At 43.1% G+C, this 26,490-nt stretch overlaps 1 protein-coding gene across 1 annotated transcript in view; it reads left to right on the top strand.

The window, feature by feature from the left end:
- The window catches only part of FAIM2 (Fas apoptotic inhibitory molecule 2), a 147,091-nt gene that overhangs the window by 40,925 nt on the left and 79,676 nt on the right, over positions 1 to 26,490 (top strand). Inside the window, exons 3-4 of the mRNA XM_030195455.1 lie at positions 11,150 to 11,247; positions 12,470 to 12,534. Of these exons, the coding sequence (XP_030051315.1) occupies positions 11,150 to 11,247; positions 12,470 to 12,534 (163 nt within the window). The remainder of the gene's footprint in view (positions 1 to 11,149; positions 11,248 to 12,469; positions 12,535 to 26,490) is intronic.

Below are 26,490 nucleotides of genomic sequence, written 5' to 3'. Positions count from 1 at the left end.
CTGAATGGTAGCTAACTGGTTAAAACTAACCACAAACAAAACTGAAGGATCTGATTCCCAGCCCTGTGCGCTAGTTAACTTATCACTTTTTGATGTAACAGTAAACATGTCATCTAGAGTTAAGAGTCCAGGAATTGGGATCTACTCAAAGTGAACACTGGAGGTTCAGGTGAGGGAAGTCATTGAAAAAAAATACTATCAACTGTGTTTGGTGAAACAGCTCCAGGTATTTCTTGGGCAAGTTAATCTTAGGACAGTAATACAATTCATAGTGCTAAATCATCTAGACTAATGTCCTGGGGTAGAGTCAACACACTTGGCTGGTTAAATGCCGATAATCAGCACTTAACTGGCCAAGGTAACCACATAAACAGGACTGAATTTATATGGTCTTATCCTATCACCTAGACTAATGTATATTTGGCTTCTCAGTAAAGATTATGTAACACCTGAAGAGGTGCTGAGAGAACCTGCTGAGGTGAAGAAGACTTCACTGGTGAGTATATTACCTCCAGGGAAATTGCATTCGTAGACTTGGGGTTAAAAAAGGTAATTTTTTTAAAGTTACTCTGCTTATTTAGCAAAGACAGTTTAGAGAACAGTTTATTATTTAAACTCTAACTCTGTTAGAGTTTCATGTAAAAGATGCAGGGCTGCCGAGAGACTGAGTCGGGCCCGGGGCAAGGCTTCCGCCGCCGGACCTGGGGCAGGGCTGCCCCCCCCCCCCCCCCAGGATCATCGCCGCTGCTGCCCCCTCAGGATTGTAGCCACTTCAAATACCTTGGGGCTGGCGAGGATCCCGAGACCCCGCCAGAGGAAGAAGTCTTCCAACGCTGCTCTTCACTCCATGCCTGCTATGCCACTGCGGCTGCTTTTTCTCTCTTGTCGTGTATCCTCGGTTTCAAAACCAAGCCTTTGCAGTCTGAGGGGAAAAGCAGCCACTTGACAAGGCAGTAGAGTGAAGAGCAGCGCTGGAGGGGGGCCCGGTGCCGGAGTTTTCTCTCTCCTGTTCCTGTCAGGACGCGATCGCTCAGGTCCCGTCAGGAGCAGGGAAGAGAGAAAGAGACCCGGACGTTGGGCCCCCCTTGGAGGCCGAGCCTGGGGAATTTTGCCCCCCTCATCCCCCCCCCTCCCTCGGCGGCCCTGAAAATATGTTTTAAAGTATAGTTTAGTATTTAAAGTTTCTGTTTTGGAGTTTACTATAGCATCAATATAGAGCACAGCTAGCAGTTAAAGAAATGCTTTTTTTTAGCATTTCAGTCCCATACATCCATCATTGCTTCCACCCACTCTGAGCTCCTGCCTGCTTAATTCATAGTCTGCAACCTATCCAGTGGGCAGTGCTACTGAATATTCCTGGAGACCAGGTAGAGCCTAAGCAGTCCAGGGACAAAGTTGGGGAGAAGCTAGCAGTTATGTGGGCATGGGCCATATTCAATGCTGGTGCCCATGTATCTAAGTGACAAGATAGTAACACATAAAAAACAGTCCTAACTTGCAATGCTTAGATTTGCGAGTGTAGGCACTGAATATCAGCTGGCACCTGCATGACTTCCAGGACATCAATCAGATTCTCCACCCCCCCCCCCCCCCCATTTCTAGGCTCCCCCGATCTCTCCACTCTAGTCCTCAAACCCATCTCCAATTCCAATCCCCTCTCTCTCCTGACCTCCCTCCGAAGAGCATTGAAAACCCTCCACCCCATTCCAATTCCCCTCTTGAAAGTAAAGGCCTCTGATCCAATCTCCCCAACCCCCTTCCCAAGTGCTGTATTGCCCCCAGCATGGTCCCTCCCACCCTCTGTAGATGTCTCAGGGCCTACCTTTGAAATCAATATGGTGGTCCAGGGGTTGAAGGGGCAGGAGTGATTCCAACTTGTTCCTGTCCATCATGGGTCCCCTGTCAAAATGGCTGCCGTGACCTCTAGCAAGTGGTCTTATGATACTAGGACCTGTGATAGGCAAGAGTACGTGGGGATTACTCCTGCCTCGATAACCCCTGGACCGTCACTGATTTAAAAGGTAAGCTCGGGGGGGGGGGGGGGGTACAGGTGCAAGGGGGTCTGGGATAGGGGCCGTCTTGTGGGGGGAGTGGTTTAAAGGAGGGGGATCTGATTGGAACGATCAATTTTTTGTGGGGGGAGGTTGAGAAGGAGGGTTGGATCATGTTTGAAGGGGTGGGTTTGGGAGGGTGACAATGCTTCAGGGGGTTGTTAGGAAATTACCTGATATTTCAGTCTGCTACCCTCTTAGCTAACCAGGCAGCAGGTAGAATACCTCCCCTGGCTGCTTGCATTCTGAGCACATCCAGAACCTTTACACAGTCCAAGTATTCAGTCTCAGTACCTGCATAGGTGCTGGCACTGAATATGAGGGCCTAATTCAGCCTGTGGTGGTCAGTGTTAAAAAAAAAAACCCACTGACTACCACTGGCTGAATATTGACCGGACAGTGTTTTTGGGTCTTTGAGGAAAACATAAAAATAAATGAATGAATATGGAGCTCATTTTCAAAAGTGAAAAACGTCTAAAAAGTGGCATAAATCTGCATTTGGATGTTTTTCTCACAAAAGCATCCAAATTGGCATTTTTTAAACCAATTTTTAGGCATTTTTCTGTGAAGTCCGTTAGAAGTGCGTTCAAATCACAAGGGGGCGTATCAGGGGCTTGTTAAGGGCGGGATCTGGGCATTCCTAACACTTGGACATTTTTCAGCCATAATGGAACAAGAGTGTCCAGGACTAAAACTAAGACGTTTTGCGCTAGACCTGTTTCTATAATGAATAAGGCACAAAAGGGTGCCATGAATGACCAAATGACCACTGGAGGGAATCAGGGGTGACCCCCCCAATTCCCCCCCATTGGTCACTGACCCCACCCCCCACAAATGTGAGTACAAATATGATTTAGCAGCCTCTATGACAGTCTCAGATGTTAGAGCCAGGTCTATTAGAGCAGCATGCAGGTTCATGGAGTCCCTATCTCCCTCTACCTGTCACATTTGTGGGGGAAACTATAAGCCCTCCAAAATTCACCAGAAACCCACTGTACCCACATATAGGTGCCCCCTTCACCCATAAGGGCTATTGTAGTGGTGTACAGTTGTGGGCAGTGGGTTTTGAGTGGAGTTTTGGACGGCTTAGCAGACAAGCTAAAGGAAACAATGGTAAGACATGTACCTGGGAGCATGTTTTTGAAGTCCACTGCAGTGCCCCAAGGATGCCCCATTTATCTCCTGGAATGTCTGGGAGACCAATCTACTAAAAATGCTGGCCCCTCCTACATCCCAATGGATTGATTTTCTATGTTTTATACTTGAACGTTTTTTTTTAATGGACCAAAAAAACAAAACGTCCAAAGCAGAAAACCTTGTTAGAAACAGTATTTTCGAAAACAAAAGATAGACGTTTTTCTTTTTTGAAAATTAACTTCTTTTCTATTCAGATTTTGGACATTTTTTGCAAAACGTCTAAAGTCGGACTTAGACTTCATATCAAAAATGCCCCTCCACATAAATAAACTGCAGCAAACAATAGCATATAACTAGTAATCTTAAGGGACTCCTACTCCATTAACAACTTAATTAACAACTCACTGATAGTAATATGCAGAAAGCATTCCAGCAGCAAGATGAGGGTTACCCAGTCTTTTGCACTAAGTGCTATATGTTTGATTATCTCCCAGTTGGTGAGAGGTCATATGTGTGTACTCAGAACAAAGAGCCCCTAGCGCTCAGGGAATGAGTGATCCCTTGGGGCTACTTGTAGGAGCTGAGGCAGACAGAGAGGTATCTAGAGGAGACCTACAAGGACTTAGTAGAGAGGTCTCACCTCCAGCCTGGCAATCTCTGTTCTGCCATGGAGGAGAAAGGTTACCTGAAAGGACAACATTACCTCGGAGAGACAGGAAGTGATCCCGTAGCCAGGGGATGCAATATCCTCTCACACCAGGGAAGTGTTGCCAGGGGCTTCTGCCCAGGAGGAAAGGGTTAGAATGGCCATTTTAGTTGGAGATTCAATTTTAGTCATATAGATAACTGGGTGGATGTGGGGATTGCTTGGCCACTTGCCTGCCTGGTGTGAAGGTGTTGAACGTGATGCGCCACCTAGATAAGATTTTAGACAGTACAGAGGAAGAGTCGGCTGTCTTGGTTCATTTGGGTACTAAAAGCTTAGGAACATGTGGGAGGGAGATTCTGGAAGCCAAATTTAGGCTTTTAGGTAGAAAGGTGAAAGCCAGAGCCTCCAGGGTAGCATTTTCAGAAATATTGTCCGTGTAATACCCTAGGCTATGGGTATTACTAGAAGTTGTGTTAGATTTTTCTAGAGGCCCTTGGGAGAGGGAGGTCCCTGCCATTGGGCTAGTGTGAATTTGGAAGCCTGCCTGAGGGAGGGGTTGGCAGAGAAGTTGCAGGAATAAAGTGAATCCTTATAGAGAGTGACAGCACGGGTGGAGCTTGGAAAGTAATAAGAGTCTGGAATCAGGTACATGAAGTCTTTGGTTGCCTGTACCCCCCCCCCCCCCCAGGACCCTTGGGAGCTTTGGGGATCCTGGCGTAAATGAAATAAGTGCAGACTGAGTAAAGGAGTAATTGCTGCCCCTCTATTGTGGTAACTGAGAAGGAGATAGAGCTTCATGTGGGTAAGGGGATTCCAGCCTGGAAGCGGGATCCACAGCCTGGGGAAGCCTATTCAAGGCCAGGGTGTAACCCTGTGAGGTACACTACAAGAACTGGTTCAGGGGATGCAAAGAACAGGAAATACCTGAACTGAGCAAGCTGAGCCTTAGTACAGCCCAAAGAAAGCTGGAGAACCCCAAGACCAGATCTGGGTGTGGTTGGAAATGAAACAGCCATGCAGTTGGTGGCAGCTGTGCCATGTGCGGAATTGGGATGAGTCGCAAATTACCTGGTGGAGCCTGCGGAAGGGAGATCCAGACCAGGCTGAGGCCAGAGTCGAAGAGAGCCGCACTTGGCACCTTGGGTGTGGCCCAATCTGTTGGGGAACGGAGTTCTCACAATGGCTGAATCGGATTAAAATATCCCTCTGGGCACAACTTGAAGAGGGTACAAGACAGAATCACACTGGGGGGTCCTTCAGACTCTCACGTGCCCGACTGGATGGGGCTTGGACGCAGATGAGATGACTGGGAGGACCAAGTCGATGTAAGGCGAATGGGCCTGGTCCCGTTTGATGTTTTGGTTGGACTGAGTTGAACTTTATCTCAAAATAATTATGAGAATTATTTGAGAGTCCTGCTATGTAAAATGGTAGAGAAAAAATAATGTTATTGAATTACCTGGTGTAATGGTTCAAAAAGCCTGATCCGAAGTGGCTTTGGTATGAAAACTCAATGGAGTTTGGGGAACTGAAATGGAATATAGAAACCCATTTAGGTAATGTGGAGAGATGGAAAGTAATGTGATACTGAGTATTACAGATAATTTTTTTATTTGTTACATTTGTATCCCACATTTTCCCACCTATTTGTAGGCTCAATGTGGCTTACATAGTACCGGAGAGGTGTTTGCAGACTCCGGTGTAAACAAATACAAAGTGATATTGTGGTAAGATAAAGTTCATGTGGCACAGCCACATTAGGGAATCGTACAGCAGAAGAGTTGTGTTATGTCCATTACATAACAGAAAGGGGTTGCATTCTGATATGTTGGTTCGGGGGGAAAAATAAAAACATCAGAAGATTATGTTAAATAAAAGTTTTTTTTTGTTTGAATAAAGTTCGGCGCTAACTGCTAAAAAGAAACAAAAATAAAGAGGGTATGGCTGAGGCTGAGCGGGTTGCCACCCTTCTTTTATCTGGGTGTCCTGACTCAAGCTGCTAGGAGAGAAAAGAAAAATCAGGGCCTAAATAAAGTTTGTTTAATCAGTTTGCTACCCTGTGGTTACCTGGGTGTCCTGTTTAAATTGGCTAGGGGTCGGAAGTAAAACTGACCCATGGTAACAGTGAAAGATTCTCTCAAGGAGGAGATTCTGGTTGGAGAGAAGAGGAAAAATTATTGATATGTCTAGAGATTGGTGGGTAGAAATGGGATTGAAGAGTAAATGATAAATTTGCTTGGAGGGGAATGAAAGGGAAAAAAGTTGATGATGAATAAAATGTTTATGTAAGGTTGAGGGTGACTGATGGGAGTAACACATGCAAAGTATTTGGGTTATAAGGATATTGTTATATTTGAATGAAGTTGATAACGTTCTCTAGGGTTTGTGTTGCTCTAAAGGAGAGGGAGAACAAAACCTAAGAAATTTAGCCCTTGAGAACAAGGGAAGATGATTTCCTGAAATGGAACCAGGCAAATCATCTTTTCGTTGCTGGGGGGAGAGTGTAATACTCAGTGCTATGGGTATTACTAGAAGTTGTGTTAGATTTTTCCAGAAGCTATGGAGAGAGGGAGGTCCTTGCCAGTGGACTGGAGTGTGAATTTGAAGGCCTGCTTGAGGGAAGAGTTGGTAGAGAAGTTGCAGAGATACTGCTTCCATCCCTGCAGGAATCCCGCAAAACTGCTTCCATCCCCACGGGTTCCGCAGGACTCCCGTGAATCCCATTCCCGTGCAGGTCTCTAGTCTGGAGGGACTAAAGGAAAGCAAGTTAGTAGGTAAGGTCTAATTTCTCCATCTGTAAATTATCATATTACCAAAGAGAAATTATTCAAATTCAAAGTATGATGACTAAATAAGTACATAAAATTCTCATTGAAATTCAAAGCGTTTGCTGAGAAAGTTGCAAAAAACTATAGGGGGGTTACTTTTTTTTGCTTCACTCTGTATACGTAAAAGGAAAGAGAATACTGGTAGGGCTATGCTACTGTCTGCAAGGCCAGAACAAACAGACAAATGATGAAATGTCAACAAAAATTAGGGAAGCTAACAAGTTTGACAAGACTATAATATGCTGATAGGAAATGGCGCTGCTCACAATCAAGAAAATCAAAAAAACTGTGGCTTCAAGCAGAAACTGGTCCTTATGCACTCATGATAAAAACTAGAAGTTGAGAAAAAAGACCTCAGTTTTATGTATTTTTTTAAACATTTATATACCATTTTCCTGATGAATCAGTACTCACCATCCAATTGCTACATAACTTGTACCAGACTGGTATATATCAATCAAACACTCCACAAAAATCAAAAGTTAACAATATGATTCCCAAGTTGTACAAACAATAAGAAAAGAGTGCCATAAAAAGGCCACATAACCCACTGTAAAAGTGCAATAAAGAAAACCCCTCCCAAGATTTTGGGAATGAAGACTTATATTGAAAAAAATGTTTCAGATATAGTTTTGCATCAATTACTTATCTTCATCAAACAAACTACAATTTTGTCCATATCCTGAGCAGAGGCTCTAAACTTTCTCAACAGAAGCCCTGTTTCGCTCAGTAGGTGCTTCAGGAAACTTGCTCTCAGAAACATTCTCTCAGAAAAGTGCCCTGAAGATTTCATGAAGGATTTATTGAGCAAAATACTAGGGAGATAAAGTTCCGAGATGAAATAAATGACTGCTTAATGGAACACCTGGTCCAGGAACCAACAAGAGGGGCAACTATTTTAAATCTAGTCTCTAGTGGATTGCAAGACTTAGTGTGAGAGGTAAATGATGTTAGGTCCACAGGGAAACAGTGTTCATAATATGATAAAATCTAAGTTAATAACTGGAGTGAAGACACTAAGGAAATCTACTATGGCAGCATTTAACGTCTGAAAAGGCAACTATGATAAAATGAGGAAAATGGTTTTAAAAAAGCTAAAAGGAACAGCTACTAAGGTTAAGAGTATAAATCAGGCATGGATGTTGTTTAAAAATACCATCTTGGAAGACCAGACCCAGTTGTATTCCACGTATCAAAAAAGGTGATAGGAAGGCCAAATGATAGCCAGCATAGTTGAAAGATGAGGTGAAGAAAACAGGAAGCAGCATAAGCATTGGCAAGTTAGATGCAAGGCATTGATAAAAAGGCTAAAAGATCATTTGAAAAGAAGGTTGCTGTAGAGGCAAAAACTTATAGCAAAAGTTTTTTCAGGTACATTAGAAGCAGAAAGCCTGTGAGGGAGTCAAATGTCCAAGAAATCCCCATATCCACTAGTTGGACTGTTAGATCATCAAGGAATTAAAGAATCTCGCATGGAGAGCAAGACCTTAGTGGAGAAATTAAATGAATATTTTGCTTCGTTTATTACTGAGGTGGATATAAGGGAGTTACCTGTGCCAGAAATGGTATTTACGAAGGAAGATAGGGTACAGAGAAATTGAAAGAAATATTGGTGAACCTGGAAGATATAATAAATCAAATTGACAAGAGCAGTAAATCACCTGGACCGGATGGCAAACTTCCCAGGGTACTGAAAGAACTCAAAAATGAAATTGCAGATCTACTATAATTGGTAATCTATAACCTGTCATTAAAAACATCCACTGTATCTGAAGATTGGAAGGTGGCCAATGTAATGCCTTTAAAAAAAAAAAAAAAAGAAGGATTCCAGCAGTGATCTGGGAAACAACAGACTGGTAAACCTGACATCAATGCTTGGCAAAATGATAGAAACTATTTTAAAGAACAAAATGACTGAACACGTATGCAAACATGGTTTAATTAGGCAGAGTGAACATGGATTCAACCAAGGAAAGTTGCCTCAAACATTTGCTACATTTTTGAAGGTGTGAATAAATATGTGGATAAAAATGAGCCAGTTGATAGATTTTTCAGAAAGCTTTTGACAAAGATGCTCTTGAGAGACTTCTGAGAAAATTAAAGAGCCATAGGATAGGAGGCAATGTTCTTTTCTGGGTTGGAAATTGGTTGAAAGATGTAAAACATACAGTAGGGTTAAATGGCCAATTCTCTCAGTGGAGGAAGGTGAATAGTGGCATGCCCTAGGTATCTGTTCTGGAGCCAGTGCTGTTTAACATATTTATAAGTGATCTGGAAATTGGAACAATGATAAAGGTGATCAAATTTGCAGATGACACAACACTATTCAAAGTTGTTAAATCACTGTGAAATTACAGGAGGACCTTGGGAGACTGGAAGACAGGGCATCCAAATAGCAGATGAAATTTAATGTGGATAAGTGTAAAGTGATGCACATTGGGAAGAATAACCTAAATTATAGCTACATGATGTGAGGTTTGACATTAGAAGTCACCACCACGGGAAAAGATTTAGGTGTCATCATGGACAATATATTGAAATATTCTGCTCAGTGTGCACCAGCATTCAAAAAAGCAAACAGAATCTCAGGACTTATTAGGAAAGGAACAAAGAATATGCCTCTGTATCACTTCATGGTGAAACTGCACCTTGAGTATTGTGTGCAATTCTGGTTGCCGCAGCTAAAAAAAAAAAAAAAAAGATGTATTAGAACTGGAAAAGGTACAAAGAAAGGTGACTGAAATGATTAAGGTGATGATTAAGATGATGGAACAACTTTCATATAAGGAAAGGTTAAAGAAGTTGGGCTCTTTAGCTTGGGGAAGAGATGACTGAGGGAAGACATGATAGAGGTCTATAAAATCCTGAATGGGTAAACACAAATCGATTTTTTAATCTATCAAAAAGTACAAAGGCTAGGGAGACATTCTATGAAGTCACACAGTAGCAAATGTAGAACAAATAGGAGAAAATATTTTTTTCACTTAAAGCTCTGGAACTTATTTCTGAAGCAAGTGGTAAAAACAGTTTAGAAAAAGCTTGGACAAATTCCTGGAGGAAAAGTCCATAAACCTTTATTAAGGTAGACAAGGGGAAAGCCATCGCTTATCCCTGAGATTAAGTAGCATGGAATATTGCTACTGTTGGGGACTTTGCCTGATACTTATGATGTGGACTGGCCACTATTGGAAACAGGATATTGGGCTAGATGGACCCATAGTCTGACTCAGAAGGGCAACTCTTATATTCTTAAGTTCAGCAAAGATAATGACAGGGGTGAAAGTGGGTTAGGGTTACCTCTGTGCTGGTTATATATGTGGTTGCCAATATTATTATAAATTAAGTTTAAAATGCTTGTTGCCTTCATGACTCTGAGGGATGTGAGCCCAGTATATTTATGGGAAAAGATTCTATTGCACTCCTCCACAAGACCAGTGCATTTGACTCAAAAATGTTAGCGTGCTATCTCTTCTATTAAAGCAATAAGCAAAAGACAGAGAAGAAGGCTTTCTCGGGGACAGCCCTGTTATGTTTGCACCCACTGCATGCTCAGAAGATTCGAGTAGGCGGCAATTATGGCCTCATCCAACTGAATTATGTTGGCGTTTATATGGGCTGTGGGAAGGAAAAGTCAGGTTAGCAGCGTTCTTGATGTATTGTTATCTGGGAAATGCATGGAGATAGATGGAGAGTTTTAACTTTGTGTGAGCTGCTTTACATTGATGATGGTCCAAAAAGGTGGTTTTAAATATTTTTAAAATTAAAATAAATTCTGAGCATATACTGAGCGACTTTATTTATTATAGTCTTATCTAGTGCTTTTAGCTGAAACATGCTTACAGAGAGCCTGATTGACAATGGGACTTTTCCCGTTCTGTTTCTATGGGAAGGAAGCCTGGCAGATTAAACTCAAAATCACAAAACTCATCTAGTAAACAAAGGGGAATGGAATGGTCAGAGCCGGGAATTCTGAAACTAAGGGCTAAAGTGATTTGCCTAAGACCAAACACAGTGGAGTCTTGAACTGTTTATTTGTGAATCACAATCTGATCATTATGCATTGTTCTCCAGCCTTTGCATTCTGCCAGTCTGTAGCTTCTTATGAGTATATCCCCAGCGTTTTTACCATGTAGAGTGTTTATACCTCTTATGTGTTTGGATTTAGCGCACACATTTTCAAGAGCAGCTCAAGGTGAGTTATATTCAGGTACAGTAGATACTTTCCTGTTCCCTGAGGGCTTATCATCTAAGTTTGCAACTGAACAATGGAAAATTAAGTGACTTGCCCAAGATCATGTGGAGCAGCAGTGGGATTTGAACCAGGTTTCAGTCCAGTGTTCTAACCACTAGGCTACTCCTCCACTCCATGCATGTCTTGTGATTCAGGATCTCTTTATCTCTCTCTGCACTTGAAGGTTATGAGCCAGTATTGTGAGCACCCAGTCTCTTGGAGATTGAAGGATTTCATTCGTACCCTTTTTCAGGCACCAGTCCATCCTACGGAGGGTACTCTGGAGACACAGAGATGTTGACAGACTTCAGCTGGGATGACAAGAATATACGGAGAATATTCATCAGAAAGGTGTGGACTAGGAGTGCAATACCTACACCTTCCTAACCCTCTCATCTTCGAGAACTCCATAACTGCAGAAGGGGCCTTAGCTTGCCAACATAATGTTTTCCAGAGGGAGGGCACCCAGGTAGTTGTAGCATAGTGTGAAATCTAGGATTTCACCCAGATTCTGCTATCTAGAAAGCTTTACAGGAGCAGTATTATTATGACAATCTAACAGTGCAGGTGAATTTGTAGAAATAAGGCTCCACAAATACATTGTAGGTGATACATTAAGTTGGATGCAATAGGTTGTGCTCTCCTCGTCAGGTCAGTGAAGAAACGATGCAGTTACACTGGGTTGAAATAGTACAAACTCTTCTAGACTTAGGCTGTCTGTGTACATTATTACAGCTGAAAAGGGATGGCAGATAGACAGAGGTAAATCTGAAGATAACCATGGAATACAGCAAACATAACATGACCCCTATGTTTCATGACCCTGACCTTGAAAGCTGAACAGTCTGGGAATTAAAGAACCATGTGTGGCAGCACCTAAGAAACATTCAGTAGAGATGTAGATTAATCTCAAAATCTAGAAAAAAATGGAAGCTGGTACCTGTAATGGAGCCAGACCTGACATTTCGGGTGGGCCCAGAGTTAACTTGGGTGGGCACTAATCATCTCTTTCCTTCGCTCCACCCTGCCTCCCACCCCAGGTTAGGCATCTCTTTCTTCCCACCCATGTGGATCCGGCATCTCTCCCGCATCCTTTGAACTTGCATGCTTTTTCACTGGCAGCAATGAAGCAAGACGTCTGGTGAGCTTTCCTGTGCTGCGTCCCACCCACGTAGCAACAGGAAGTTGCATCAGAGAAGGCAGATCGTGGCAGAGGGGACGCTTTCTGGGCTGGCAAGAGGCAGTCTGGCTTCATTGCAGCCAGTGAAAAAACATGCAAGTTTGAAGGGTGAGGGAGAGAGAGAGATACCTGACCCATGTGGAGGAGGGGGGAAGGAAGGGATAAAGAGATATTGAACCCATGGGGTGTGAAAGGTGAGAGATGCACCTGATTGGCTGCAAGATTGGGTGGGCCTGTGTCCATTCAAGCTCACCCGTAGCCATGCCCCTGGTGGGCACTGAGCCTGAAGCTGAAATTTGACCATTTCTTCACTGCTCCATTGTGTAGACCCTTGTTTATATTGTAAATGCACACAGTGTCATGATTCACATTTAGTCTGGTCTCTCCTTTCAGGTTTATGCTATCCTTATGATTCAGCTTTCTGTCACCGTGGGCATTGTGGCTCTTTTCACCTTCTGGTAGGTCATCAATACCTCTGAAGAAAATGTTCTTTTAGTCTTTCTTGAATATTTCAGTAATGTTCTGTCCAGAAACAGAATATCAGTACCCAGGAACATTGCCCTTTCTAAATCAGAAAACAGGTGATTAGCAAATTAGGTACAGTACCTGGTTGTCCTGCACTGATGGTGCATCTCACTCTGTCTCTTGCTTTGTTTAAGTCCCCATTTGAAGAGCCATCATTTTGAGGTTACTTTTAATCCAAAATCCCTAACCTTCTCACATTAAACATATAAAGATAATTTACCTCATCTGTGTCTCAAATAAATTGTAAGCTTCTTGGAGCAGGAACCATCCCTTTTTTATGTGTCTATACAGCATTGTGTACATCTAATAGCATTACTGAAATGTTTAATAGTAGTATGTCTTTCTGTTTAAAGACAAGGGATGCCTCAGCTCCACTATCTGGTTATCACTCAGTCTAAGGGTGGCAGACTGTGTCTTTGGGGTTGATATTTAGCCATAGGATATCCAGTTAAAGATAGCCAGATAACTTTTATAATTATCTATATACCCCTAGATTCTGTATAGGTTGGGCCATGGGCGAACTGCGAGTGATCTGGGCCCTCAGGCAAAAAGGGTCTTGGGCCCCTAACCACCTATCAAAAGTGATTAAACTAGATAGAGGTTAGATCACAATGGGCCCCCTACTTTTGTGGGCCATTGGGCACTGCCCTATTGTCCCAATGGTCAGTCCACCTCTGGGTTGGGCGCCCAATTTTGAGTATGGATCACAGATCCGTATGTAAAATAATTGACCAAATAGGTGATAACCATCAATTATTGGCATTAACAAGCACTAATTGGCAGTCCTTATGCCCTATGCCACTATTCTTGCATGCAACTCCAAAGGAAGTGTGGCCAAGGGAGGGGCATGGACAGGTCAGGGATGTTCCCAGGATTAGTAGTTATAGAATGCTGTAATTTTTGTATGTAACTACCATTAGTTGGGTGCAAGCATTTACACTAGCCTTTGGCAGGCATAAATGCTCGCTCCCAAAGTTGTGTGAAAATGTGCGCTAAACTAGTATTCCATAAAGAATTTCATGCGGAATGACCTTTACAGCAGTGGCGTAGCTAGGGGGGGGTCACAGGGGCCTGGCCCCCCCAAATTGGTTCTCAGGACCCTGGTTTGGATGGTGGGGGTCCCCATCCCCCACCAGCTGAAGTGTTTGTCCGGCGCTGGTATCTGGCTCTCCGCCGCATTGCCTGTCCTGCTCTTCCCCTTCCATGAACGTGCATGCTCAGTTTCACTAAAACAAGTATGCATGCGACATGAGGAGAACAGCAGGGCAGTCAATACAGTGGAAATCAGCGCTGGACAAATGCGTCAGCTGGTGGGGGTTGGGGACCCCCACCAGCCATGGTATGTGAAGCGGCAGCAGGAAATGCAGGGGGAGAGTGGCGGGAAGGCGGGCCAAAATGTGCCCCTCCACTTTGGGCTCTGGACACCCCTAAGTCGAGGTGTGGTTACACCACTGCTTTACAGAATATTAGCACAGATCATTCAGGTTTCTAACTTTGGTTGAACTGTACAGAATTCCCCCATAGTGTACTCAAAAACTGAGCTTGTTAAGTCTATGGAGCTGAAACTTGTTTAATTGAAAAACGTTATCCAGTGTAAGACATAGATTTTTTTTCCAACCAGGTTTATAAAGGTCCTCTCTAACTGGATAGCCCTGAATATCAGTACTATCCAGTTCAAAGATAACCAGCATGTCTGCAATCCCTCCTCCTTTTTTACTGGTTATCTTTTGGCTATACATCGAGTCGTTTGGCGAAAGATAATACAGTAGGTTGGCCTGAGACCTAGCTTAGACCATAGTAAGTCTCCTTCTTGTGAAATGCGCCAACCTGGTTGGGAACAAGATAGTGAATTTTCCTCAGAGATGTTTATGATTATTTTGTTAACTGAATGTATTCATTTATTGTATTTAGTTTATTAATCATATAAAGTAACACACATTTCCCTAGATTCTATAAATGGTGAGTAAAGTTGTGCACATAGCCGATTTGTGCATGAAACCTAAGTACTTAACAAGCTAATCACTGATAATTGGCCACTAATAAGCAATTATTGGCACTAATTGGCACTAATTAGAATTTATACGTGCAAGTGGGGCACGTAAATTCTAATATGTAGATCACAAAATAGGGCGTGGCCATGGGAGGGCATGGTTGGTTGTTAGCATTCCTAAAAATTACGCACAATGTTATAGAATATGCCCGATCTGTGCCTAAATTAGGCAGGGGCGTTTATACCAGGTTTTACTTGATGTAAATGGTCGCACCTAAATTTTAGTCACTGGGACAGGCGCTATGCATATTCTGTAAGCCGTGCCTAATTTTAAGTGAGGCTAATAGAATATTGCTAAGCACCTCTTCTTTCGGCGATGATTTTTTAGGTGCCATTTATAGAATCTAGTCCAGTGGGGGTAATTGTCTGTAGGTCGCCTGAAATTAGGTGCTGGGATAATGCGTGCTAAGTTCAAATTCTATATCCACAATGATGCGGATAATTGCTGTTATAGAAAACGAGTGTAAGTCTGCAATTACACACCTAACTTTAAGCATAAGCACCTATGCTAGCTCCGTGGCTGGTTCAAATGCTCACGCCTAACACTAAGTGATAGTATGGTATAACCTGTGTGTAATTGCTAAACATGTCCTGACCCATCCATTCCCCTCCCTAGTCCAGGCTCCTTTGCATTATGTGCTTTGGATTATGTGCGCTCAGTTTGTAGAATCCAGACTAAGGGCAGTTACGCAGTTACTTGGTTGTTAACACCGATTAGCAGCTAATTTAACAATCACATTATCAACACAACTTACAGTATTGTATCATTTGTGCACGTAAGTGGGAGACGTACCCATGTGCCACCCATGCTCCGCCTACATGTACACCCCCTTTGCATTTGCATGCTAAAGGCAGTTGCGTGCTCACTGTATAGAATGCCACTGAGCGCATAGCTCGCACTTATGCTTGTAAGTGCACATTATACTTTATTTATTTAAAATTTCTTATACTATGCCTATCTACAAATCTAGGCGACATAACAATACATACATAATAAAATCAGACATAACAAAAATGCCCAAAAACCCCATCAAACATTAAACATAATAAGTAAAAATTGCATTATGTAGTAAATAAAACGCCTGCTGAAACATGTGCACATTGTAGGGAGGTAGGCATGATCCAAACTAAAATTATATCACGTTACATAATCGGTTGCCAGGGTGGGAAATTTAAAAGTGAAGATTTGTACAGTTATCTTATAAAGTTATCTGTATATCAACCCCATCTTAGTCTAAGGATAGGGGATCAGTGTCAAATGTATATAGTACCTGGTTTTTGCATAGCCTGTCTGCTAGGAAACTCACTTTTCCTGCTATGTAGATAGTTCTGAGAGTCATCTTGTGTGAGGTTCAGTTTCACATTCTGACCGTTTCCACTAAATAGCTAGGAAGAGAGTTCTTTTAATAGTACATCCTGATGCTGAGAGGTAAACCATGATACTCTCAGTGGGCACTGTGGTGGGGTTTCCTAAAGATGCAATCTGTATCCATTCTAGATTGTACTGAGAACCCAAGTGTCTTACACTGTGCCAAAACTTTACATACAACCCTAGTCTTCTCCCCTATAAGAAGGTTCTGTGGAGAAGACTCTGGAGTGCTGGCTGTGGCTCTCTAAGAGTGAGAGTAAGGACACAGAAGTATCTATTTGACATCCCAGTTGAATACCTTTGAGATGAAGTGGAGCGCAGCCCAAAGTGGCTACAGAGAAAGGTAGGAAACATAAGTGAGTGATCTTTTAGACTAAGCTCCTGAGGATCCATTCCTTCTGCACAGGATTCCTTTATGCTTATCCCACGCATGTTTGAATTCCGTTACCGTTTTCATTTCCACCACCTCCCGCGGGAGGGCATTCCAAGCATCCACTACTCTCTCCGTGAAAAAATACTTCCTGACATTTTTCTTGAGTCTGCCCCCCTTCAATCTCATTTCATGTCCTCTCGTTCTACCACCTTCCCATCACTGGAAAAGGTTTGTTTGCGGATTAATACTTTTCAAATAATTGAACGTCTGTATCATATCACCCCTGTTTCTCCTTTCCTCCAGAGTATACATGTTTAGTTGAGCAAGTCTCTCCTCATATGTCTTGTAACGCAAATCCCATACCATTCTCGTAGCTTTTCTTTGCACCGCTTCAATTCTTTTTATATCCTTAACAAGATACGGCCTCCAAAACTGAACACAATACTCCAGGTGGGGCCTCACCAATGACTTATACAGGGGCATCAACACCCCCTTTCTTCTGCTGGTCACACCTCTCTCTATACAGCCTAACAACCTTCTAGCTACGGCCACCGCCTTGTCACACTGTTTCGTCGCCTTCAAATCCTCAGATACTATCACCCCAAGATCCCTCTCTCCGCCCATACCTATCAGACTCTCCCCGCCTAACACATACGTCTTCCGTGGATTTCTATTCCCTAAGTGCATCACTTTGCATTTCTTAGGGAAGATAGCAAACTAGGGAACACAATAATAACGAGTGATTTCAATTCCTCCAATATTTACTGGGTAAATGCAACATGAGGGCCTGCTAGGGAGGTAAAATTTCTTGATGAAAGCAGCTAGTTCAGGAACCAACAAGAGGGGGAACAATTCTAGACCTAGTCCTTAGTGGAGCGCATGATCTGGTGCAGGAGGTAATGGTGCTGGGGCTGCTTGCTAACAGTGATCATAACATGACCAGATTTGATACAATCTCTGAAGTACACACAGGAAATCCAATACATTAGCATTTAACTTTCAAAAGAAGAATATGATGAAATGAGGAGACTGGTTTAAAAAAAAAAAACAACATTAGAGGAGCAGCTGAAAAGGTCAAAACTTTACATCAGGCAAGGATGCTATTCAAAAATACTATCATGGAAGCCCAGACCAGATATATTCTATGTATTAAAAAAGGAGGGAGGAAGGAAGGCCAAATGACAGCCAGCATGGTTAAAAGGTGAGGTGATGGAAGCTATTAGAGCTAAAAGAAAATACTTCAGAAACTGGAAGAAGGATCTGACTTAAAATAATAGAAAACAGAATAAGGGATGGCAAGTTAAATGCAATGTGCTGATAATTTTTTTTATTTATTACATTTGTATCCCACATTTTCCCACCTATTTGCAGGCTCAATGTGGCTTACAGTACATATAACTGTAAAGGCATTCACCAATTCTCATATGAACAAATACAAGGTAGTGACAGGTAGAATAAGGTTCGTATGGAATCGTAGACAGGAAGAGTTATTTTATGTCCATTGCGAGCTATAGTTTCGAAGAGGTATTTTGTGTTTGATAAGGAAGGCAAAGAGAGACTTTGAAAAAAAGATTGTCTCGGAGTTAAAAACACATGGTAAAAACTTTAAGTATATTAGAAACAAGAAGACAGTAAAAGAATCAGGTGGACCGCTAGATGACCAAGGGATAAAAGGAAGGATGACTCAAGAAGGACAAAGCCATAATGGAGAGATTAAATGAATTCTTTGCTTCAGTCTTCACTGAGGAAGATGTGAGAGAGATACCAGTGCCAGAAATCATATTCAATGCTAATGTGTCAGACAAAACTGAAACAAATCTATGGAAGATGTAATAGGGCAATTTGACAAATTGAAGAGCAGCAAATCGCCTGGACTGGATGGTATACATCTCAGAGTACTGATAGAATTGAAAAATTAACTTGCAGAGCTATTGTTAGTAATATGTAATTTATCTTTCCAAACTTACAGTACCATGCTTTATTTTAGGGTAGCCAATCTAATGCCAATTTTTTTAAAAGGGTTCCAGAGGTGATCCAAGAAATGATAGACCAGTGAGCCTGACATCAGTGCCAGGCAAAATGGTAAAGTCTATTATAAAGAACAAAATTACAGAGCTTATAAATAAGTATATATTAATAAGACAAAGCCAACATGGATTTAGTAATGGAAAATCTTGCCTCACCAATCTGCTACATTTCTCTGAAGGGGTGAATAAGCACATGGATAAAGATGAGCTAGACGATATTGTGTATCTGGATTTTCAAAAGGCATTTGACAAAGTACCTCATGAAAGACTCCCGAAGAAATTAGAAAGTCATGGGATAGGAGGTAATGTCCTATTGTGGATTAACAACTGGTTAAAAGATAGAAAACAGAGAGTAGGGTTAAATGATCAATATTCTCAATGGCTAAGGATAGATAGTGGGGTTCCCTAGAGGTTTGTGCTGGGACCGCTGCTTTTTAACATATTTATAAATGATCTAGAGATGGGAATAACTAGGGAGGTAATTCAATTTGCTGATGATACAAAATTATTCAAAGTTGTTAAATCGCAAGAGAATTGTAAGAAGACCTTACGAGACTGGAAGACCATATTTAATATAAGTGCAAAGTGATGCATCTGGGAAAGAGGAACCCAAAACTATAGCTACGTGATGCAAGGTTCCACATTAGGAGTCACCACCCAGGAATTGGGAGGCAGGGATAGTGCTGAGCAGACTTATACGGTCTGTGCCAGAGCTGGTGGTTGGGAGGCGGGGATAGTGCTGGGCAGACTTATACGGTCTGTGCCAGAGCCGGTGGTTGGGAGGCGGGGCTGGTGGTTGGGAGGCGGGGATAGTGCTGGGCAGACTTATATGGTCAGTGCCCTGAAGAGCACAAGTACAAATCAAAGCAGGGTATACACAAAAAGTAGCATATATGAGTTATCTTGTTGGACAGACTGGATGGACCGTGCAGGTCTTTTTCTGCCGTCATCTACTATGTTACTATGTTACTATGTTATCTACTGCTTCTTTGATTTTATGTCTAAAGAAGTTCTCCCTCATAGTAGGTCATATCAGCATGCTTTTTCCTGTACATTATATTTTGGGTCTGAAGCTTTTATAAGTTGACCTACTGTGTGGTTTGTATATGTCTTACCCTCACCCACAAGTGTAATAAGGTCATCACATTTCTCATAAGAGCAGGGCTTTTTTTTTGGGGGGGGGGGGGGGTACTGAGTAACAGCACCTTTTTTGCTAGAAATAATGCACTAAAAAGAGTCATCATACATAAGAGTTTCTGTACTGGGTCAGATCAAAGGTCCATCTAGCGCAGCATCCTGTTTCTAACAGTGGACACTCCAGGTCACAGGCACCTGGTAGAGTCACAAAAAGTAGCAAAGTTCTATGCTACTAACCCCAGGGATAAGCAGTGGCTTTCCAAGGACTACTTTAAGAGTTTATGGCCTTTTTTCCCAAACGTTTTGTCCAAACTTTTAAAAATAAAGCTACACAATGCTTTTACCACATTCTGCATTAGTGAGTTCCAGAGCTTAACTATGTGTTGAGTGAAAAAATATCTTTATTTGTTTTAAATCTATTATGTAACTTCATGGAGTGTTCTGTAGTCCCCTGAGGAAGATATTCTGATAGATCCTGTACCCTGTTCAGGATGCTTCATGTGTATTGACTCTAGAAGAGCTGGTAAGAAGCTATTCAGGAAATAAATGTACCTTCCAAGATGGTTCAGGGTGCGAGCATAGCTTCTACCAATTACCGAGGACAGGGTCCTCATCCTTTTGGCCTTCTTGAGGTGGATTAATTAGTAATATGTGCTGAGATAGTTGCTGATTTTAGATTCTGGGAGCCTCTAGATGCAAAGTATGGAGTCTATCTTCTTCTTGACAGATGGCTGGAGTGACAAAGTTTCCTGCTTTCTTAGCTGTGCATCCTTAGGGAGTTCAAGTTCATCTTTATTTGATACTAGTAAAAAAGGCCCGTTTCTGACACAAATGAAACGGGCGCTAGCAAGGTTTTCCTCGGAGTGTGTATGTTTGGGAGAGTGTATGTGAGAGTGACTGTGTGAGAGTCAGAGTGAAAGTGTGAGTGTGTGTGTGTGAGAGAGAGAGTGAGTCTGGGTGTGAGTGTGTTTGTGAGAGTGTGTGTGTGAGAATGAGAGTGTGTGCAAGTGTGTATGTGAGACACAGTGTGAGAGTGTGTGTGTGTGTGCGAGAGAGAGAGTGTGTGTGAGACACAGATTCTCTGTGAGAGTGAGTGTATGAGACCAAGCGAGTGTGTGAGTGACTGTGTGGCACATAGAGAGTGAATGTGATACATTGTGAAACAGAGTGTGTGAGAGTGAGAGTCAGAAAGACATTGTATATGAGAGAGAGAGAGTGTGAGGCTTGCCCTCCCAATCCATGCCCATCTGTCCCCTGCCCCCTCCATTCATCCTTTTCCAGCAATTCCCCTCTCTCCCTGAGCCCTGCCATCTCAATCCATGCCCATCCATGCTTCTCTGTCCCCTGCCCCCTGCATTCATCCTTTTCCAGCAATTCCCCTCTCTCCCTGAGCCCTGCCATCTCAATCCATGCCCATCCATGCTTCTCTGTCCCCTGCCCCCTCCATTCATCCTTTTCCAGCAATTCCCCTCTTTCCCTGAGCCCTGCCATCTCAATCCATGCCCATCCATGCTTCTCTGTCCCCTGCCCCCTCCATTCATCCTTTTCCAGCAATTTCCCTCTCTCCCTGAGCCCTGCCATCTCAATCCATGCCCATCCATGCTTCTCTGTCCCCTGCCCCCTCCATTCATCATTTTCCAGCAATTCCCCTCTCTCCCTGTGCCCTGCCATCTCAATCCATGCCCATCCATGCTTCTCTGTCCCCTGCTCCCTCCATTCATCCTTTTTACAGCAATTCCCCTCTCACCCTGAGCCCTGCCATCTCAATCCATGCCCATCCATGCTTCTCTGTCCCCTGCCCCCTCCATTCATCCTTTTCCATCAATTCCCCTCTCACCCTGAGCCCTGCCATCTCAATCCATGCCCATCCATGCTTCTCTGTCCCCTGCCCCCTCCATTCATCCTTTTCCAGCAATTCCCCTCTCTCCCTTCCATGACCCCCCCTCGCATCCATGCTCTTCTGTCTCCCATGTCCCAGCATGTCCCGCCCCCTTCTTCCCCCCCCCTTCGCATCCTTGCTGTCGTTTCTCCTCTGCCCTCCCGCTCCCATTGTTCAACTGCCCACCCTCTTCTCTTCCCCCTACATCCCTTTTTTTTTTTTAAATTTACCTCCGTGGCAGCGGTTCCAGCAGCGCAGCGTCAGGGAAGGAGGCGGCGCTCCCGACGTCTAGCCTTCCCTTCGTTGTGTTCCGCCTTCTTCTGACGTCATCCTTGACGTCAGAAGAAGGCGGAACACAGCGAAGGGAAGGCTAGAGACGTCGGGAGCGCCGCCTCCTTCCCTGACGCTGCGTTTTTTTTTTTTGCGCCATCGACGTCATGACGTTTGCCCTGGACGTCATGACGTTTGACGCGAGGGCGGGGCAGAGACGGCTGGCAGCCTGGCTGGCTTCACACCACGAATCCACAAACCCTAAGAAATGTTTGAGTGACTTCAGAACGTTGTCCTCATTAGAAAGTTCATGGTGCGTTTTATTATATTAGATATTACCACAGGGAGCGTACCATCTTAGCAGTTTACAATGTGCAAATAACAGGAGAAGCACAGTAATGAAAAGAACTACAATTCAAATAGAAAAGCAGAAAAAAGATCAGAAAACTATCTATCCACACGAGAGCAACTAGAATCTAAAAGCAGCAGGACTAGCAGGACTAAGTGCACCAAACAAAGGCCCCCAAAAATCAAGGGCAGTAAAAGGGGTCAGGCCAAAAGTTCAGGAGGCGGACTCAAAATAGGTGAGTTTTTAGGGCTGCCTTAAATTCTGAATGAGAGTGCAACATATGTAATCTAAGGAGAAGAGTATTCCAAAAGATAGGACATTACTACATTGAACACTGATTTCCGAAAAACACTCAAAAAAATTGTATAAAAGGAAGGAACAGATAGAAGATGTTGCTGTGAAGATTGAAGAGGGCGGCTAGAAGAATAGGAAGTCAAGTAATCTGCAAGGATTGGAGGCTGACTTGTGTTAATTTATTTACTGTAGTAGAGATATGAAAATGAAAAGTAAGACCAGAGTCAAAAGTAACTCCAAGAATCTTAACGGAGTCTGAAATATGAATCTTGAGTACCAAGAAGACTAATAGAATACACAGCTGGATTGTATTGTATTGTATTTACAAACGGCTGGTGCTAGATATGATGGGGCTCAGGGCAGACCCTAGAGAGGGGAGCCCAAAACTTGTCCCTCTTTCAAATTTAGCAGGATTAGGGTTCCTAGTAACACGGGAGCCCAGGACAATTGCCCTGTTTGCCCACCCCTAATGCCGGCCCTATTTATAGACTTCTGTTCCACTTTTAACAATTGTTACAAAGTGGATAAGAACATAAGTGTTGCCATACTGGGACAGACCTAAGATGCATCAAGCCCAGCATCCTGTTTCCAACAGTGGCCAATCCAGGTTACAAGTACCTGGCAAGATCCCAAAATAGTACAATACATTTTATGCTGCTTATCCTTGAAATAAGTAGTAGATTTTTCCCAAGTCCATCTTCATAAGTATCTATGTATAATATGTAAACCGCTTAGATCGTAACCACAGAAAAGCAGTATATCAAGTCCCATCCCCTATTCCCCTAATAATGGCTTATGGACTTTTCTTTTAGGAAGCTGTCCAAACCTTTTTTTAAACCCCGCTAAGCTAACTGCTTTTACTACATATTTGTTGGAGTTACAAATTTACTACTTTGTAACTTTAGTGCGTGCCCCCTAGTCCTAGTATTTTTGGAAAGAGTAAATAAGTGATTCACATCTACCTGATCAACTCCACTCATTATTTTATAGACCTCTATCGTATCTCCCCTCAGCTGTATTTTCTCTAAGCTGAAGAGCCCTAGCTGCTTTACCCATCTCCTTTATCATTTTCGTCACCCTTCTCTGTACCTTTTCTAATTCCACTATATCTTTTTTGAAACGTGGTGACCAGAATTGCACACAGTATTCAAGGTGCAGTTGCAACATAGAGCGATACAAAGACATTATAACATCCTCATTTTTTGTTTTCCATTCCTTTCCTAATAACACCTAACATTCTATTTGCTTTCTTAGCTGCCGATCACTGAGCAGAGAGTTTCAGTGTATCATCAACGATGACACCTACTGTAGATCCCTTTCCTGGTTGGTGACTCCTAATGTGGAACCTTGCTCACATTAAACGTCATCTGCCATTTGGATGCCCAGTCTCCCAGTCTTCACATTAGAAGGAATTTACATTAACATATCACAGACCCTATTACATTAACAGACATTAATAGTTACAGTCCTTTCAATCAAATAACTATAAATCACCATCTTTAACTAGAAAACAAACTTAAGACAATTGGCTTTCTCCCAATCTTCTACAACAGTATTATGAGTAAAGAGCATGGTCCTTGATTTCAAAAGGTTGAAGGGGGTTGACAAATTGTAGGAAGTCCAGAACATATGCCCTTTTTTCATCCCTTTTCTTCTGTGAAATGGAATGTTTTCTGCTGTTTTCCTGATAAAGCCTGTGTATAGGAAATTTCTTCCAGGAGAAAAGGGGTCTGAGGGCAAACTTGTTGTCTCTTCTTGATCAGAATAGTTCTCAGGTCCATAAGTGTACCCCCAGGATTTATCAGACTCTGATTCATGAAAATTTTCTAATGAAGTTATCTGAGTATGTGCTCGGCTGGCAGTCAAGGTCTCTGTGAGGATTCTTCTTGCCTGTTGGGGCCTAGACCCCTATACAAACCAATGTCTTGGGGCTTCCTTTCCCAACACACTGGAGATGGATTTTGGAGCAGCTGGTATCAATCCCAGTGCTCTTCGAGGCACTAGCATCTATGTCATGCTTCCAGGCATTGTTATGGTTTCCAGGATCAAAATTAGTGCTCTTTCTGCATTAGTGTCAATGTATTTCTCATGGACTCAGAGGAACTGAGCCCTTGGGCTGTATCCAAAAACTGGCTGATGGCAGGCAAGTCATTCAGGCTAGGCACAGCATAGGCAAACTACTAGGCAAGGTAGGCTCAGTCTGAAGACAGGCAGAGTAGTCAAGGTTTGGCAGGCGGGACTTGAACTGGAGACAAGGTAGACAGGGCTTGAACTGGAGACAGGGCTTGGGCGGGAGACAAGACAGGCAGGACTTAGCAGACAGGGTTAGTCAGGACAAGGCAGACAGGGCTAGGCAGGACAAGATAGACAAGGCTAGGCACAACAAGGCAGTCAAGACTAGACAGGACAAGGAAGATCGAAAAGGCAAGAACTGAATCCAGACAAGGCAAGGCAAGCAGGGCAAGAACTGGATCCAGACAAGGCCAGGCAAGATGAGGCACAACTGGGCTAGACAGGAGATGAGGCTGGGCTGGAGATGGAAACACAGACAGCTGGAACTTGGAGACAAGGCAGGCAAGGCTGGAACTAGGAGACACATGAGGCAAGGCTTGAACCGAAGGTGACACATCTTCTGGAGACCTGTTGTGAAGGCATTGAGGGAATGCCAGGGCCTTTCTTAAATCAGACCTAACCCTGAAGTGCAGGCATCCCCTGTGGGTACGGAGCTTCCTGCCGCCAGTCCCAAACACCGGAAGCTGGCGTCAGCCAACAGTGGAGGAGCTGCAAGGATGCGGACTGCCACCCCAGGGAGCGCCGTGGGACCTGACAGGGAAAAAGGTGCATTGGGGTGGGAGGCACAACAGAGCTGTGACAGTATTCAGCACTGTGCAGTGATGATTACTAGACAGTAGTTCAACTTCTCCTAGATTTTCCTGTCCACCTCCTCCTTGAACACTGCCAGTGATAAGGCTGCTTGGCTTGCAGGAGGAGAGGTGAGGTGACTCATTGGTTGGAACCCAGGCCTTTGAAGCCTGATGTGATCCCACTAGATCTGCTTGAGTATGAGCAGTCCTCTCTTCTGGAATGCTTGAGAAGCAGTATGGTAGCCACCAAGATCTCCATGATCTTGGCATCATGCACCAACAGGGACCGGTGTGGATGCTTCTTTGCATTCACTTGATGAACCACATCAGTGCCTCTTGATGCTGGTACCTTTGCAAAATGTACCATTGCTTTCAAAAATGTTGTTTCAGAAATGCTATCTAATTTTCTATAGTTGTATGATTGCCTTAGTTCATTACAATTCATGTTTAGGTCTCTTCATAATACTGAGACAGCGTTATTATCATTAGTTTGCACACCAGTGAGGGGGTGTTTCCTACCCCTACATCACTCAGTCCCTCACAGTGACCTCCACCAATGCTGGACTTCAAAGGAAAACAATGTTTTCTAAATATTGATGCATCCACAGCTTCTGAGTCAGCTTTAGGGTTTCTGGAAGTCAATGCCAGGAAGGCCGATATACCTGGATCAGATTTATACAAGCCAAAGATCCTCTCCTTGGGTTCTTGGCAGCTGTCAAGATCTATAGTTATCTTCTTTTATCGAGCTGCAATACTGGGTTCAATATTCAGTAACGACGGCCAATGCATTAATTAAAAAGTTGGTGTTTGGCATTTAAATGAATATATATATATTCAGAACTGCTAGAAATATAGTCATTGGCGTTGAATCTGTACAATGCAGTTAGTGCTGTCACTGCTATACATTTAATTAAGGCCTGCTGAACAGCAGACCTAATCTAAATTCATAGTTTATCCAGATACTCCTGGATTCTATATATGGCTCCCAAAATATTTGGACGCCAGTTCAAGATGTGCACCAAACTAAACTGGCTCACAATTCAATTAGTGCCGATAACTGGGTGCTAATTGGCATCAATTTGTATTTCAGTGCACATCTTACTATGCACCATTCTCAGGCAGTGACGTAAGTCAGCATTTGGATATTAATCTCACAGAAATGTCCAAATCAGTATTATCAAAACCTCTTTTAGGATGTCGTTCTCTGAAGTCCGTCAGAAGAATGTCCAAATCTCAAGGGGGTGTGCCAGAGGCGTGTTCAAGGCAGGACTTGGGCG

Source organism: Microcaecilia unicolor, chromosome 3, assembly GCF_901765095.1.
Source record: "Microcaecilia unicolor chromosome 3, aMicUni1.1, whole genome shotgun sequence".
Taxonomy (NCBI): Eukaryota; Metazoa; Chordata; class Amphibia; order Gymnophiona; family Siphonopidae; genus Microcaecilia; species Microcaecilia unicolor.
Note: the sequence above shows the minus strand (reverse complement) of the source record. Positions and strands in the feature narration are given on the sequence as shown.